The sequence below is a fragment of the Pongo pygmaeus genome, chromosome 5, assembly GCF_028885625.2.
Source record: "Pongo pygmaeus isolate AG05252 chromosome 5, NHGRI_mPonPyg2-v2.0_pri, whole genome shotgun sequence".
NCBI classification, from domain to species: Eukaryota; Metazoa; Chordata; class Mammalia; order Primates; family Hominidae; genus Pongo; species Pongo pygmaeus.
This window is the reverse complement of record NC_072378.2, coordinates 151,141,971-151,156,284: the sequence shown is the minus strand read 5'-3', so window position 1 is coordinate 151,156,284 and position 14,314 is coordinate 151,141,971. Positions and strand designations below refer to the sequence as shown.

Sequence of the window (14,314 nt, the reverse complement as noted above, 5' to 3'; positions counted from 1 at the left end):
AAAAAGAAGGTAGTAATAATCTTTTACTATGTGACTACTGAAGGTATTACCTGACTACTGAAGTCTTTGATTAGGAAAGGAAAATAGACCTCCCACAAGTAAAATTAGTCACAATTTATGATAACCTGAGAAGAAAAACAGATTCCGGATTTGTCAATTCCATTTGAAGGTGGAGAAAAGCTTATAAGCTCATGATCACCCTCTGAACCCTTTACAAAGGGCTACACAGTCACATCAAGGTGTCAAACATACCCTGAATTGGAATTCCATCTTGGCTCGGTGGGATAAGATGTTTTGACTCAGCCCTTTGAGGAGAGCTTCGATTCCTCCATCCTCTGATCAGAGCCCCCACCATAGCTGCTGGCAGCATGCTCCCCAGGTCGCCGTGGTCCTGCCTTGGTGGGTGGGGAGGCCCGGTCAGGCTGTCACTGCAGGAGAATCATGTCCTCCTTGCAGGTGCTACACCCAAGGCTGACAGGTCCGGGCAGTTCCTCCCGCCCTCATCTCCCGCCCACATTCTCATCCTTCTTGTGTTGTCAGACCTCCCTCGGGAGGCCCAGGGAAAGAAAGCTTGGGAGGTGAGACAAGAGAAAAACAGACAACAGGAAACATAAAAATGAATAGGAATAAAGTCAATCAACAGAAGAGAAAGGCCAATATCATAAAAGCACAGTCTCCTTTATATGAGGGATCATTTTCGATGCTTCATTTTTTACTTAAAGTCTAATTTTTCAACAAGCAAAAATGACCACGTGTGGGAGGGCTGAGGCGGGGCATGTACCTGCATACCTATTTCTCTTTTCTCAGACTATTTTCCTTGCTAAATTGGAAGAGCTTTCAGGCAATTGTTTTTCCAAAGAGAACCATCTTCTACATAAACAAAATTTGTTTACAATATAAGAAAACTATTTCTAATGTTTGGAGTGTTCACAGAATTACACTGGCATTTGAGAATGAGGAAAGTTGGTTAAGCGATTTAATAAAAATCCCAATCAAGTAAACTCTCAAAGACTTTTAAAAGATGAATCGAATCCAATGACCTAATTAGCTCTCCTGTGGAGCCCAGGTAGAGGTGCCTCATCCTGACCAGCTGGTGCCTGAGCCGAGCTCATATAGGACACTGCTCCCATGTGCCCCCTACTGGTCAGGTGCCAGGTGCCCACTGGGCAGTGACCAATGACTGCATTAAAGCAGGGGGAGGAGCAAGTAGCTCTAGAAAGTTCTAGAATCCCTTAGCCATCTCTGTATGCTGTCATTCATTCAGCCTAGGTGGTAGAAGTTGAGATTGAATTAGCTGTAGGCAGCCTGAGAGGTTTTGGTATTATTTACTGTTGTTATGACTTTTACAGGTTACACAGATGGAATGATCCATGTCTGATTTCACTCTTTTTTCCTCCCTTCCCTAGTTACATCTTATTTAATTTAATAAGATCAAGATAGTTTCTGCAGGAGGTGGGCAAATTCCCCGAATCACCTAAAACTGATCACATTTAAATAAAACTACAATTTACCAAAGAAAGAGTATTTTGAGGATACACACCTACATATTCATTTTGTTGACATTTACCTTATTATTTTGACCTTTCCAAAATTCAGAAAACCTTTACTATCACTGTGGTCAGAGGGAAAGTCGAAATGCAGGATGGGGTTTTAAAATGGTAGAAGAGTAGGAAGCTATTGGCTCTATTCTCTCCACACCCCAATCTCAGGGCAGGATTCCTGCAGCACCATCTCGGAGGGGCAGCCCTTGATGAGAGGCACATGTCCTGGGCCTCCTTGTTGGGTGCCTCTCCTTCCTCACTGGAGTGGGATTCCTCTTTTCCACAGGAAGCTCCTTCTGCCACAGAGGGCTGAGCTGGGCTCTGATGGGTTCAGGGGATTGCTGCTCAGGGGCAAAGCCACCTACTCTCTAGGGAAAAGGGCAAAGAGGCTTTCAAAATCTCTGTTCCTGTCACACCCAGAGTCAATAAAACAGGCTGAAGCTGTCTTCTGCTGGGGCCATGCCCTGTGGGAGTGGGGTGGCATCAGGGAAGAGAGCAGGGGAGCCCAGTGCTCAAGTGTGGGGTTTGGTCTTGTCTTGGAAGAGGGGGTTAAGGAGAGATCTTGAGGAACGGCCCAGTGTCACTCATTGGAGACAGTATCAGGAGGTGGGAACATAGCTGTGCATTCACCTGGAACCATCTCTTTGGAACTTCGTGTTCCACTGCAGGAGACTGTATGGGCTGAGAATTAGGAGTGGTAGGGAGTTGAAGAGAGCCTCTATCAAGACAAGCAGAAGCAACTTTGACCCCATCCTTAGGGTGAGGAGGCAGAGAAAACGCAGCGATGCTGAAAGCACACACGTGCTTCCTTAACCGGACCTGCTGCGGGTGACCCACGCCTTTCCCGGAGATGCAAAGGGAAGCAGCTCAACAGCAAGCCCATGAAGTCATTTCCCCCCCAAACCTGTCTTATGGTAAGATACACCCCCACCCCCCGCCATGAAAAGGGACACACTGAGAAAAGAAACACATCTAAAGGACTCAGTATGAAGGCTATTAAAAATCTACTAACACCCTCCAAGTGGCGCTCTTCTTGGAGGCCTCGATCATTACTGCTGCCACAGATCCAAAAATCCTCATCCCCCATGGGCCAATCAGAAGTCCAAGGGGAGACACGGCGTTGGCCAGAACCATTTCGGAAGCACAGCAAACTGCCCAAATTCAGACACTGAGACCCCTGCACAGCTGCTGTGGTGATGGTGACCATCAGCCACCGGACAGCATATGGAGGTATGTGAGAAAGTAGGCGGATGGAGCCAGTTGAAATTTCAAATACTAGTCCCCAACCCCGCACCTGGACTTCCCACGTAGGAGAACCTCCTTTGTGCATTCGTCATTCCCTAAACAGCCAATCACAGTACTTCTTGCACTTTGTTGCGATGATTTACTTGTAACAGTTTGTCTCAGGCAACTATCTATCCCCAAGCCTCACGGGGCACTTAATGGGATGGAGATTCCCAGGACTTGCTCTGAAATGGCTGTTCTATGAGGTCTAAGATAGTGCCAGGGCGCCTGCATTTTCTAAAGCTTTCCATTTGCTTACATTGTCAGCCTGGATCTAAGGATATAATATGAAGATGCCAATTTACTAGCCTGAGGGCTTCTTGAAGTCATGGACCACAGCCTTCTTTGTGCCCAGCATAGCGTGTGTACCCAGCACATAGATTGTTGGGTGAAGACAGTCCCGGAGGCCAGGGACATCTACCCGCGGTCTCTGCCCCAGGAGGCTGCCTGATACTTTTATCCTTCCATGAAACCCACTGCTTGCCACTGCCCTTGCCACCACCCTGGCTGCAGGTGCCAAACCATAGGATCGCTCCATCTTACCTCCATCCCAGGCCCCCTCAATAGTCCCATATTTCACTCGCCTGTGATGCTTTGGCCCAGAATACGATTTGTCCAGGCAGCAGTTTCCTGCCTCTTCCGCCCCACCAAGAATGGCTCCATCTTTCCTTCAGGCGTCCTATGCCCTGGATACTAGCGCAGAGGGGTCCGTGCGTCAACTCAGGGTTCAAGTTGAACAGCATCATTGAACACTCTGTCATCCTTAGTTTGCCAGTTATAGCAGGTGGACGCACAGTGTCCAAGGTTTTCCCCAACAGGAAGCTAAGCGATGACCGTGACTGCTGTGGGAACAGCAGTTGTCAGGAAGAGGAAGAAGGGTAATGTCCTGCCTGGGAGGTCAGCGCCACCCTTCCACACACACACACACGTGCTTCCTTCACCGGACCCGCTGTGGGTGAACCACACCTTCCTCCGAGATGCAAAGGGAAGCAGCTCAACAGTGAGCCCATGAAGTCATTTCCCTCCTGAACCTGTCTTATTATAATATACACCCCCTCTCCTCTCATGAAAAGGGACTCACTGAGAAAGGAAACACATCTAGAAAACCAGAATCATCCTGAAGGCTGTTTAAAGACCAGTGTGGCTCACAACAAACTTTCGTTCATGGGTTTGTTGCTAATGTCCTATCGTGACGAGTTGACAACTATTCTCTAAATTTCATAAACATAAATACTGTCCCCATCTGCCCTCTACAGAGGATGAGGTTGACTCGGGCCATGTGTCTCTCTGGAGTCTCTTAGGGCCTAATGTGGTTCTGAGCACAAAGAACACATGCCAATTGAAGAAACGTGTGTCAAACTGTGATGATGTAGTTGTCAACTGTTAAGATACGCACGAAGCCATTAGCATTAAGTATGACATCCAACTCTGTAGCAAATACTTGACCTCCTACTATAACATCAGGGAGGAGTCTTGGGGTGAGGGTGGGGCTGTGTGTGGCGTGTTTCATCCTCACTCCTGCTGTTCTCTCATCTGGGTGGTGCTCCAGGAGCTCCTGGTCTCTCTTTAACCCGCACATGCCTCTCTTGGGGGCAGGACTCAGGAATTAGACTGACATGCATAGGAAGGGAAAACTGGGCAGGCATGATCTGGCTGCACTCTTGCTTTCGGGGCACAGAGCTGCCCACTGGTAGCACCCGCTTTGCCTCCCCCCTGCAGGTGCAAGGTCTGCTCCCGTGTGTGAAGGGCTGCTCAGGTCAGCCTGCCATCTAGGAAGTTTCCGATTCTGAGTTCGGTATTAGGATGGCTGCACACCTAGACATGAGACACAATCTCCGATGTCAGCTTATCGGCAATAAAGATGAGAGTTTAGTCTCCCTCTGCCTTCCTGCTTGGTTTCAAATTCTCAAACTAGGCAGAACCTGACCAGGTGGAGAGGGTCTTCACTGCCCTTTCCCCAAGCCTCCATGTCTGGTGGACTGGCTCAGGGACATGCACTTGAGGAACAAAATGACCCCCGGAGATGGTGGCTTCTGACAGATGCGGCACTGTGGGTGTGGGCCATTGGTTTCTCATGTGGCCACTTGCAGCACAATGTTTTGTGCCACACTTTGCTTTTACAGTCTTGCAGGTGGCCTTTATCATGGCCTGGTAAGCAGCTTTAGTGCACTTTTTACTTTGGCAGCTGACTCAGCTGCTGACAACTTTGCCACAGGTGAGTGGCTCTTTCTGGAGTGTCGTTGGGCCTGCCAGCACAACGCCCAGACATGCAGGCTCAGGCCTCACCATGCACAGAGGCTGCATGGCCTCAGCAAGGTGGTCTTAGCCTAACTGTGGGGGAAGGGGGGATTTAGGGAGCAGGCATCATGCTTGCCCCTCACCAGATGTACTGAGGCAGAGTCAACTGTAGGTAAAGCAGAGTCTTTATGTTAACAGACTTTTTAGAATCGGGGTGGAGCCATATTGCAAAGCACCATGCTCTGTGCACACTGCAGAGTGGGGTTTAGCTTTAAAGGATCACTGCCTGGCCCATTCAGCCGTACTTCATCAACGGCTGCAAATTCCATTCTGTACTCAAGGCCAAAAAGAAATTGAGGAGCGGCAAAGTTTGGGTTCAGGAAGCTCATTCACAGGTTTCAGGGTCTCCCTGCACTACAGGGCCTCAAGTTGGCTCCGAATCGCTGTGTTCTCTCAGACACCACCGGGACTCTGCTCCGGGCTGCATTTAGGGAAGGATAGCTGTGCAAAGCTGACTACTCCAGGGGATGGGGAAAACAGGTTTTCTAAATTTGGAGGATGTGGAACCATCTGTGTATATAGAATTCTCAATACAAAGAACATGGAGGAAATTCTACAACTCTTTTTTTAAGAAGGGGGAAAAAAAGACGATCCACTATTATCCTTTTTTTTTTTTTGAGACAGAGTCATGCTCTGTCGCCAGGCAGTGGCACGATCTTGGCTCACTGCCACCTCTGCCTCCTGGGTTCAAGTGATTCTTCTGTCTCAGCCTCCCGAGCAGCTGGGACTACAGGCACACGCCACCACGCCCAGCTAAATTTTGTATTTTCAGTAGAGAGGGGTTTTCACCATGTTGGTCAGGATGGTCTCCACCTCTTGATCTACTGGCCTCAGCCTCCCAAAGTGCTGGGATTACAGGCATGAGCCACCACGCCTGGCCTATTATCCTTTCTTTTCTCCAGGTGATAACCACTACCCAGGCTGAATTGTTCTGAACTGGATGTTGCACAAAATTCACCTGAGCACTTGCTAACTCCCATGCTGTCTTTACAGTCCTCAGCATTGCAGTGGCCATATATATGAGAAAAGCAGGGGAAACACCAATGCATGTATGGTTTCTGCTAAAATAAGTTAATCCATGAAAAATGTATTTGTAAATTCATATAGAATTTGGACCCTATATGAGCATTACTGCCTAGAGATGTTCATTACTTCCCAAGGGCACCTCCTCTCTGTCTGTCCTAATGGTGGGAAAATGTGCTTAAACTTGCCCATCTAAGGCAACTTTCCCATGATTCTCAGCGTGTCCTCCTCCAGCTGTAGCCCTCTTCTTCCTTCAAGTGTAAAAGCTACAAATGGGTTATCTGTACTCACTGTCTTCATCTCTTCCCCAACTCGCTCCAATCTAATCTCTTCCCCGCTTCACCACACACACCCCCAACCAAAACAGTTCTCTGTAATATGATGCTGCTTAACCCAACTGGTATTTATCAGTCTCTTCTGTGTATAACTTCTTGAAAGCATCTGATACTTCTGGCCACTGTTTTCATATTAAGCACTGTCCTCCTTTGGGGACCATGGCCCCTTAGAATCCTGGTTTTCCACCTCCCTGTACCAACATCCCTCTTCAATCTCCTTTGCAGGATCAGCTAATGACTCATTTATATTTTCATTTATATTTATATTTTCTCTCCTACTAGTCTAGTTTAATATATTGATGGGGTGGTGGGGAAAGCGCATGTGTTTTTATGCCTGCATCAAATTCCCACAGCCTGAAACAGCACCTGGCACAGAGTACATACTCAACGAATGCTTGCTGAATGACTGAATGAAAAACTATACTGCCCTGAGCACTTTGGTATAATTAGTGTGAGTGATATTTCTATCACAGCTGTTGTAATTTTTTAACGTATGCTATTGCTTATAATTAGGTAAAGAAGCAAGCCTGTAATTATGAACTCATTCCCATGGGAAAACATCATCTGCTTTATGATAACTACTTTATTTTATGGATTCTTCAAAGAGAACACTTTGGTGAAAAGTGAGCTGCCTGTATTTCTCCCTTACTTACATTTAATATTCACATCTTCTCTGCCCTGAGAAATGCTATATTGCTGAACATAGCCATGAAGTTCAAGAAATTTAACAAATAACTAAATATCTCTTTGGAGCTTAATATTTATTATATGATTACAACTTAGGTTAAATTATATTAAAAACTGTTATTAAGAACAGAGCAACTCAGAAAAGTCAAGGCAATGGCGCTTTCTCATGCCAAACCTTTAAAATCCTACAAACATGATTTCTGTATTTATTTTCTCCTCTATATCAAAGCAAGGCAAGGCTACCATACGTCATTATGGCACTTTCACTCACACACACAATTTAATAAGAGTTTAAAATTTTGATTTTGTAGAAAATTGCTCATTAATATTGTTTTTTCAGAGATTTATTACTTATTTTCTCAGCAATGAAAGGTAATGAATTTAGGCTGATTTCTAGTTTATAATTAATTGATATTCAGAGATTTCAGGTTTTAAAACTACAATATCAGTGATAACCTAATATGATAAAACCCAGGTTTTCTAATCATATTTAAAAATCCCCTAGAAATATTTTGTCTTTAATTCACATATTCATTTGCTCATGATTGGTTAGAACCAATTCCTAACAACACCTCAAGATTTGGCCACTGGAAATAACCATCTTTAGCAAAGCCTTTGTTATTTGTAATTCAACCCTGAAACGTGAACACTATAAAATTTTAGAACTCTACATTAGATTGGTGCAGAACCTTAAGCCAGAGAGTATGCCAACATTTCTTTCTCTATTTTAAAGAGTATGTGGATTAATTACAAGGTGCTGACTGACCTGGATTAGTCTTTACCCCTGCCTGCACAAAATTAATTCCTACCATTTACATCAGTTAGATTAGGTCAAGATGGGTAATTCAGGCTGAACCTAATATAAAAACTCCTGTTTACTAGGGCATCTGAAGTTAACACAGATCTAGTGAAACAATTCCTGTTTATATATTAATGGCATAAGGAGTTAGATTTCTCCCTGCTCACTTTATAGAGTTGTGAAAACTATTCAGGCACTGCTTAAATTTAGGTGTTCATTGGGAATAGTTTTAAAACACTCAGCTATGGTGGAGGGGCCTGAGTGGGCAAGGAGAGATGTTGTTCAAGTGGTCCAAAGTTTCAGTGGGACAGGAGGAACGGGCTCTGGTGATCCATTACACAGCATGGTGACTGTAGTTAATGGTAACGTATTGTAGATTTCAAAAGAGCTAAAAGAATGGATTTTAAATGTCCTGACCACAAAGAACAGCCTGATTTGATCATTCCACAATGTGTACATATGCATCAAAACATCACATTGTATCCCATAAATATACACAATTATTATCAATTAAAAATAACACTAAAAAACACTTTGCTGCAAAAAGTGAGGGAACACATTGACCTATTTTGCTGCATTTTGTCTTTATGCATAATAGTTATACTGACTTGTTTGTTTATTTATTTATTTATTTATTTATTTATTTATTTATTTTAGAGACAGGGTCTCACTCTGTCACCCAGGCTGGAGTACAGTGGCATAATTACAGGTCACTGTAACCCTGAACTCCCAGGCTCAAGTGATCCTCCCTCCTCAATCTCCCAAGTAGCTGGGACTACAGGTGTGCACCACTGTGTCCAGCTAATTTAAACTTTTTTTTTTCTTTTTTAGAGACGGGATCTCACTATGTTGCCCAGGTTGGCCTTGAATTCCCGGCCTCAAGTGATCCTCTTGCCTCAGCTTCCCGAAGCACTGACAGCATTCTACGTGAGGGGTATGTATCAGGTGTGTGAACATAAGTGGGCCCCCAACCGAGTCCTGTGTCTGCATGTGTCAGGAAGGGACCTAAATCATAAAGATGTCCCTAGAAAGGATGACATATGAATTGAGTCTGGAAGAACAAACAGGCATAAATAGGAGTCAGCCAGCCTGGAGTCATGGGATGGGGTGAGAAGTCAGTGCAGGCTTTTAAGGAGAGGGAGTGCCATGTGCAAAGACCCATGGTGCCTATCCAGCGGAACTGCAAGCAATGCAGTAGGGTAGAAACTGTTGGTGTGTGCGTGTGTGCGTGTGTATGTGTGTGTGTGTGTATAGGGGAAGAAACAAGAGACAAGACTGTAGAGGTAAGTAGGCACCAGACCACATAGGGTCTTATGTATCCAGTAAAGAGTTTGGACTGAATGTTTTAAATGGAGGAGTACCATAATCAATCATATCTGCATTTTGAAAAGACAACTCTCAATGAAGTTGGAAAACAGACCAGAGGAAGAAACAATGCAAGTATGGAGATAGACACCTGCTAAGGAAGAGGTGGTGGCAGCCTGGATAAAGGCAGCTGCAGGGAGAATGCCTATAGTTTGAGAATTGATTGGATGGGGCTGGGCTATGAAGGAGAGGGAGGAGGGAGGGAAAGGCTGAAGCTTGTGGTGAAGGCACCTTGGGGCTGGCGTTGCCATTCACTCCCAGGGTATGCATAGAAGAACGGGAGAGAGTTGGTTATAGGGTGGTGGGTGATTCAGGAAAATAATGAGTTCTACATTTTTAGATATGTAGGCTGTCACTAAGTATTTTTTCTCATTATAATTAATTCCATGAAGACATTTTTGAACGTGAATTATGTTAGTGCCTTTAAGTTGCACCAGCTCCACCTTCAGGGTGGAATCTGTCTCCTTCATCTCCATTTCTCACAGCTTCTAGCACTGCAGTTGCTCAATAAGTTCTTGTCTCATGACACCATCGGGATAAATTGCCAGGAAGGAAGAGCTACAGCAGGTTCAAAGGGTAAGACTGTCATCATTCTTATTATATACTGTCAGGTTTTCTCCAAAAGGATTACATAGTTTACACTGTTAACAGTAATGCATGAATATAACCTGTTTCCCCACAACCTGTCCCTTGTTGATTTTTGACTTCTGTTTATTTGATAGGTATAAAATGTTTCCATTTTAAAATGATTTAAGTTGACTGTTATTTTCAGATTTGGTTTCCTATTTGTTTTCCTTTGTGTAATAGCTGGTTTTATCCTTGGACCACTTATCCAATTAGAATCTGACATTGTGCTAACATTTATATAAATTCTTGTGTGTGCACACGAATTAAGTCTCCAATTTTTGCTGTGCATATTTTCCCATTTTGTTGCTTTCATTACGTTCTAGTTTTAAAAGGTTTTAAACTTCATATCAATACATATGTGCATCTTTGCCCTTTTCAATTTTCTCCTCCTTCAAAAAAATTTTCTTCTTTACAGCTGAAACTGTGCTACTGCAAATCTGTAATTCTTTAGTTCATTGGGAGTTCACTGTGATATATATTATATGGCTTGTGGTCTGAATCTTGAATATTTTTTCTTTTGAATTATATCTTGTATTAGTAACTATTTTTACTCACTTTTTACTCATTTCATCTATGTTTTATAGGTATTTAATGATATCTGCAATAAATGTTTATACAGTTTCTTTTTTGCTACTTAATTTCATCTTCTTAGATTTAAAAAATCCTCATGCTTTTTCCCCCACTAAGAAAAGTAAGTTTTATCAGCCAGGTATGGTGGCTCATGCCTGTAATCCCAGCACTTTGGGAAGCCGAGGCAGGTGGATCACTTGAGGTCAGGAGTTTGAGACCAGCCTGGCCAACATGGCGAAACCCCATCTCTACCAAAAATACAGAAATTAGCCAATCACACCTCTGCACTCCAGCCTGGGTGACAGAGGGAGACTCCATCTCAAAAACAAAAACAAAAATAAGTTTTATCATTAAAGACAAGAGGCCAAAATAAAACTATCTTAGGAAGGGGATAAAAGACCCTCCAAATATAACTGAAAGATAAGGTTGTAGGGAGGATCTTCCTTTGCCCAACTTTCTCCACTAATCCAGAAAGTGTGAGAGAAAAAGCAAGAATGGATGAGCATGTGTGATGAATGCACAGGAGACAGTGCACGCAGCTGAGGGAACACACTTTGGTGTACAAAAGATCTGGGTGCGAGTCCTGGTTCTGCCACTTATGAGCTGTGTGTCTTCAGGTAAGCTCCTCAATCATGCAAGTTTGCCCATCTGCAGATTAATAAATGGTGTGAACAGAGAGGGGACTGAAGGGGGAAGGAAGACTAATCAGCAGCTGTTATTATAGGTGATATAGGAGAAAGGATCATGTTCATGCAAAGAACTTGCCCTATACTGTCTGCTGGCATATGGTGAACTCCCAAAATGCTGCCTGTGGTTATTAAATATTTCTTGGCTAGGTCACTATATAAATCCATACCAAAGTTTTGAGCTTATTACTACATTTTTAAATAGCAAACAGTTTGCAATTTGTGTGTGCCTTTTTAAAGGAATGTTTGAGGTGGCCAGGCATGGTGGCTCACACCTGCAATCCCAGCACTCTGGGAGGCTGAAGCAGGCGGATTACTTGAGGTCAGGAGTTCGAAACCAGCCCGGCCAACATGGCAAAACCCCATCTCTACTAAAAATACAAAAATTAGCTAGGCATGGTGGTAGGTGCCTGTAATCCCAGCTACTCAGGAGGCTGAGGCAGGAGAATCTCTTGAACCCAGGAGGTGAAGGTTGCGGTGAGCTGAAATCATGCCACTGCACTCCATCCTGAGTGACAGAGCGAGACTCCATAGAAAGAAAGAAAGAGAAAGAAAGAGAGAGAGAGAAGAGAGAGAGAGAAAGAAAGAGAGAGAGAGAAGAGAGAGAGAGAGAGAAAGAAACAAACAAACAAAGAGAAAGAAAGAAAGAAAGGAAGAAAGAAAGGAAGAAAATGTAAGAGGTGTAATCTGGCATTAAGTAACTTGAAACAAAAGTGAAACTCAGGTGCCATAAATGTAGGTCTATAATAACTGATAACAATGCTTTGAACCTGGCCAGTTCTCTACTCTTTATTTAGGTGGATATAATTCTTAGAAGAGTTTATATCACTTCCTGATTGCAGGTTAATTCTCAGAAAGAGAAGAGAGCTTGGACTCTGAGGTCATTCTTTGTCATTAACAGTAGAGTAAAAGAGCAATTATCCAAATTCCTTAAGAGATGAAAAGTTCTGCTTAACTGAACTTTCTGTTAACTTTAGGGTTAACAATAAAAACCTTTTTCAACGCTTGTTAATTTTTTTTTTCTAAACTGGGTCATGCACATCCCTACCTTGATAGGTAAAGGCGGTATACAAACTATAATTTAACCTTCCCCGATGATTCCGATTGTTGCCCTGCCTCAGGGTCGAATCTATAACAGGGAACAGACTAAGAAGAAGGTGGAGGAGCTGGGATTAATAAACACTGATAGGCTGATGCACATTCAAAGATTCTTTTTTTCCTTAAATAAATTCCTCATGTCTATGTACTTTGTGTGTGTGGTGTGTGGTGGACAGGGAGGTCAGGCTGTCTTCTACAAACTGAGCTTAGAAAAAAACAGTTCATAGGCTGAGCGCGGTGGCACACGCCCATAATTGCAGCACTTTGGGAGGCCAAGTTGGGTGGAATGCTTGAGCCCAGGAGTTTGAGAACAGCCTGCAGCAACATAGCAAAAGCTCATCTCCACAAAAAATACAAAAAAATTTAGCCAGGCATGGTGGCTTACGCCTGTAGTCCCAGCTACTTGGGAGACTGAGATGGGAGAATCACCTCAGCCAAGGAGGTTGAGGCTGCAGTGAGTCATGATTGTGCCACTGCACTCCAGCCTGGGTGACAGAGTAAGACCCTGAAAAAAGAGGAGAGGGAGGGGAGGGGAGGGAAGAGGGAAAGAAAGGAAGGAAAGAAGGAAGGAAGGAAAGAAAGACAAGAAGAGAGAGAGGAAGGAAGGAAGGAAGGAAGGAGAAAAGAAAAGAAAGAGTTCATTAAGGGCTTTGGCTTTCCTGAGTTGTACTTGACTACAAGTGTACACAATGCTCTAGAATCTGGTGAGCTAAGAAGTGTTCTTGAATATATTTAAGGATTCGAAAGCAAGCATTGCCTATAGACAGGCCGAAGAAAATGAACTTTGTCTACCAAGATCTTCAGCTAAACACCTAGGGCTCCTTCCATGTCTGGCTTGGGGGCTGAGTTAGCTATGGCTCTGCAGATGTCACAGATTACACAGAATATTTTAAAGTAACGCAGTACTAGAGAGATGTGCATTTGCTTGAAGACAGAAAAATCTTTTACTAGAAGGAAGCTTACCTTAAAAGTTTTTTTTGGAACTTGTATGCATGATGATTTGCCCTTTTAGAGAGAATGCTAAAGGTTAATTTTCTATGGCATAAGAACTGCAGATACATGCCAAAATTCTATTCCCAGACCTAAATTATATAATCAGAAATAGGGCATCCAAACTGAACATCAAATAGTCTTGCTTTCCGGCCGACTATGAAAAAAATCAGTTTCAATGTTTGAAGTAGGTGTTTGTTTATGTAATGCAACCAACCATGACTGCCAAACACAGTAATTAAATGGTTTTACAAGTGAGAAATCTTGCCAGAATATGCAATTTGAAGGGGGAAATAAGCAGAGTTGATATGCAGCAGAAAATGCTGAATTATTTATTTCATTCTGCTCAAAAGTAGACACTCATGCTTTCAGTCTACCTGCAGAAATACTGAAAGAGAAATGAGAGCATCAGAAGGTGGCAGTTACTTTATCTAATCTTATCTTTTTTACCTATAAATGGTACACTTTCTTCTCACTCAAACTTGAAAAATGAGGACTTCTCATCTGCCTGTCGTTATAAAATGACCTGGTTGGAAACGAAATTAAACATCTACAAATAAACAACAGATAACTGTATTTTTCTTTTTCCATTCCTTTAATTATCAACTAATTTTTTCTATCCTCTGATTTCGCCTAAATGCTCCTACTGGTGAAATAGAGCATCAATTTAATATAGGTTAATACTTAGAATGAGCAACTAATGAAATATTTTCAAAGGATTCCACCTCTAAGACAATTGTGCAATCATCCTTAATCTCAATTTTCACTCATCTCCATGATCAAACAATATAAATGCTGTCTGGCTTCCCCTGGGAACTTAACGGAACATCGAGGAAAGCAGAGGAGGTAGCAGCAACTGCTAGACTTTGCACTGGACTTCCAAGCACCTAGTAGCATTAATTTATTCATATGAACATCCATGGAATCAGGCTCTAATTTTCTCCACTGTATAGAGAGAAGGAGGGAATACTTGCACAGCAGACAAAAGGTGAGTTAGGTGGGGGAAATATT

The 14,314-nt window shown here is 43.2% G+C and overlaps 1 protein-coding gene across 5 annotated transcripts in view; it reads right to left on the bottom strand.

Annotated features, from left to right (window-relative positions):
* The window catches only part of PLEKHG1 (pleckstrin homology and RhoGEF domain containing G1), a 242,938-nt gene that overhangs the window by 155,300 nt on the left and 73,324 nt on the right, over positions 1 to 14,314 (bottom strand). Inside the window, exon 1 of one of the 5 annotated variants that reach the window (XM_054490721.2) lies at positions 3,410 to 3,618. The exons of the other annotated variants lie outside the window; for them this stretch is intronic. Within the exon in view, the coding sequence (XP_054346696.2) occupies positions 3,410 to 3,488 (79 nt within the window). The 5' untranslated portion in view covers positions 3,489 to 3,618. Of the gene's footprint in view, positions 1 to 3,409; positions 3,619 to 14,314 lie in introns of those variants that run through there. 5 annotated transcript variants of the gene reach the window in all.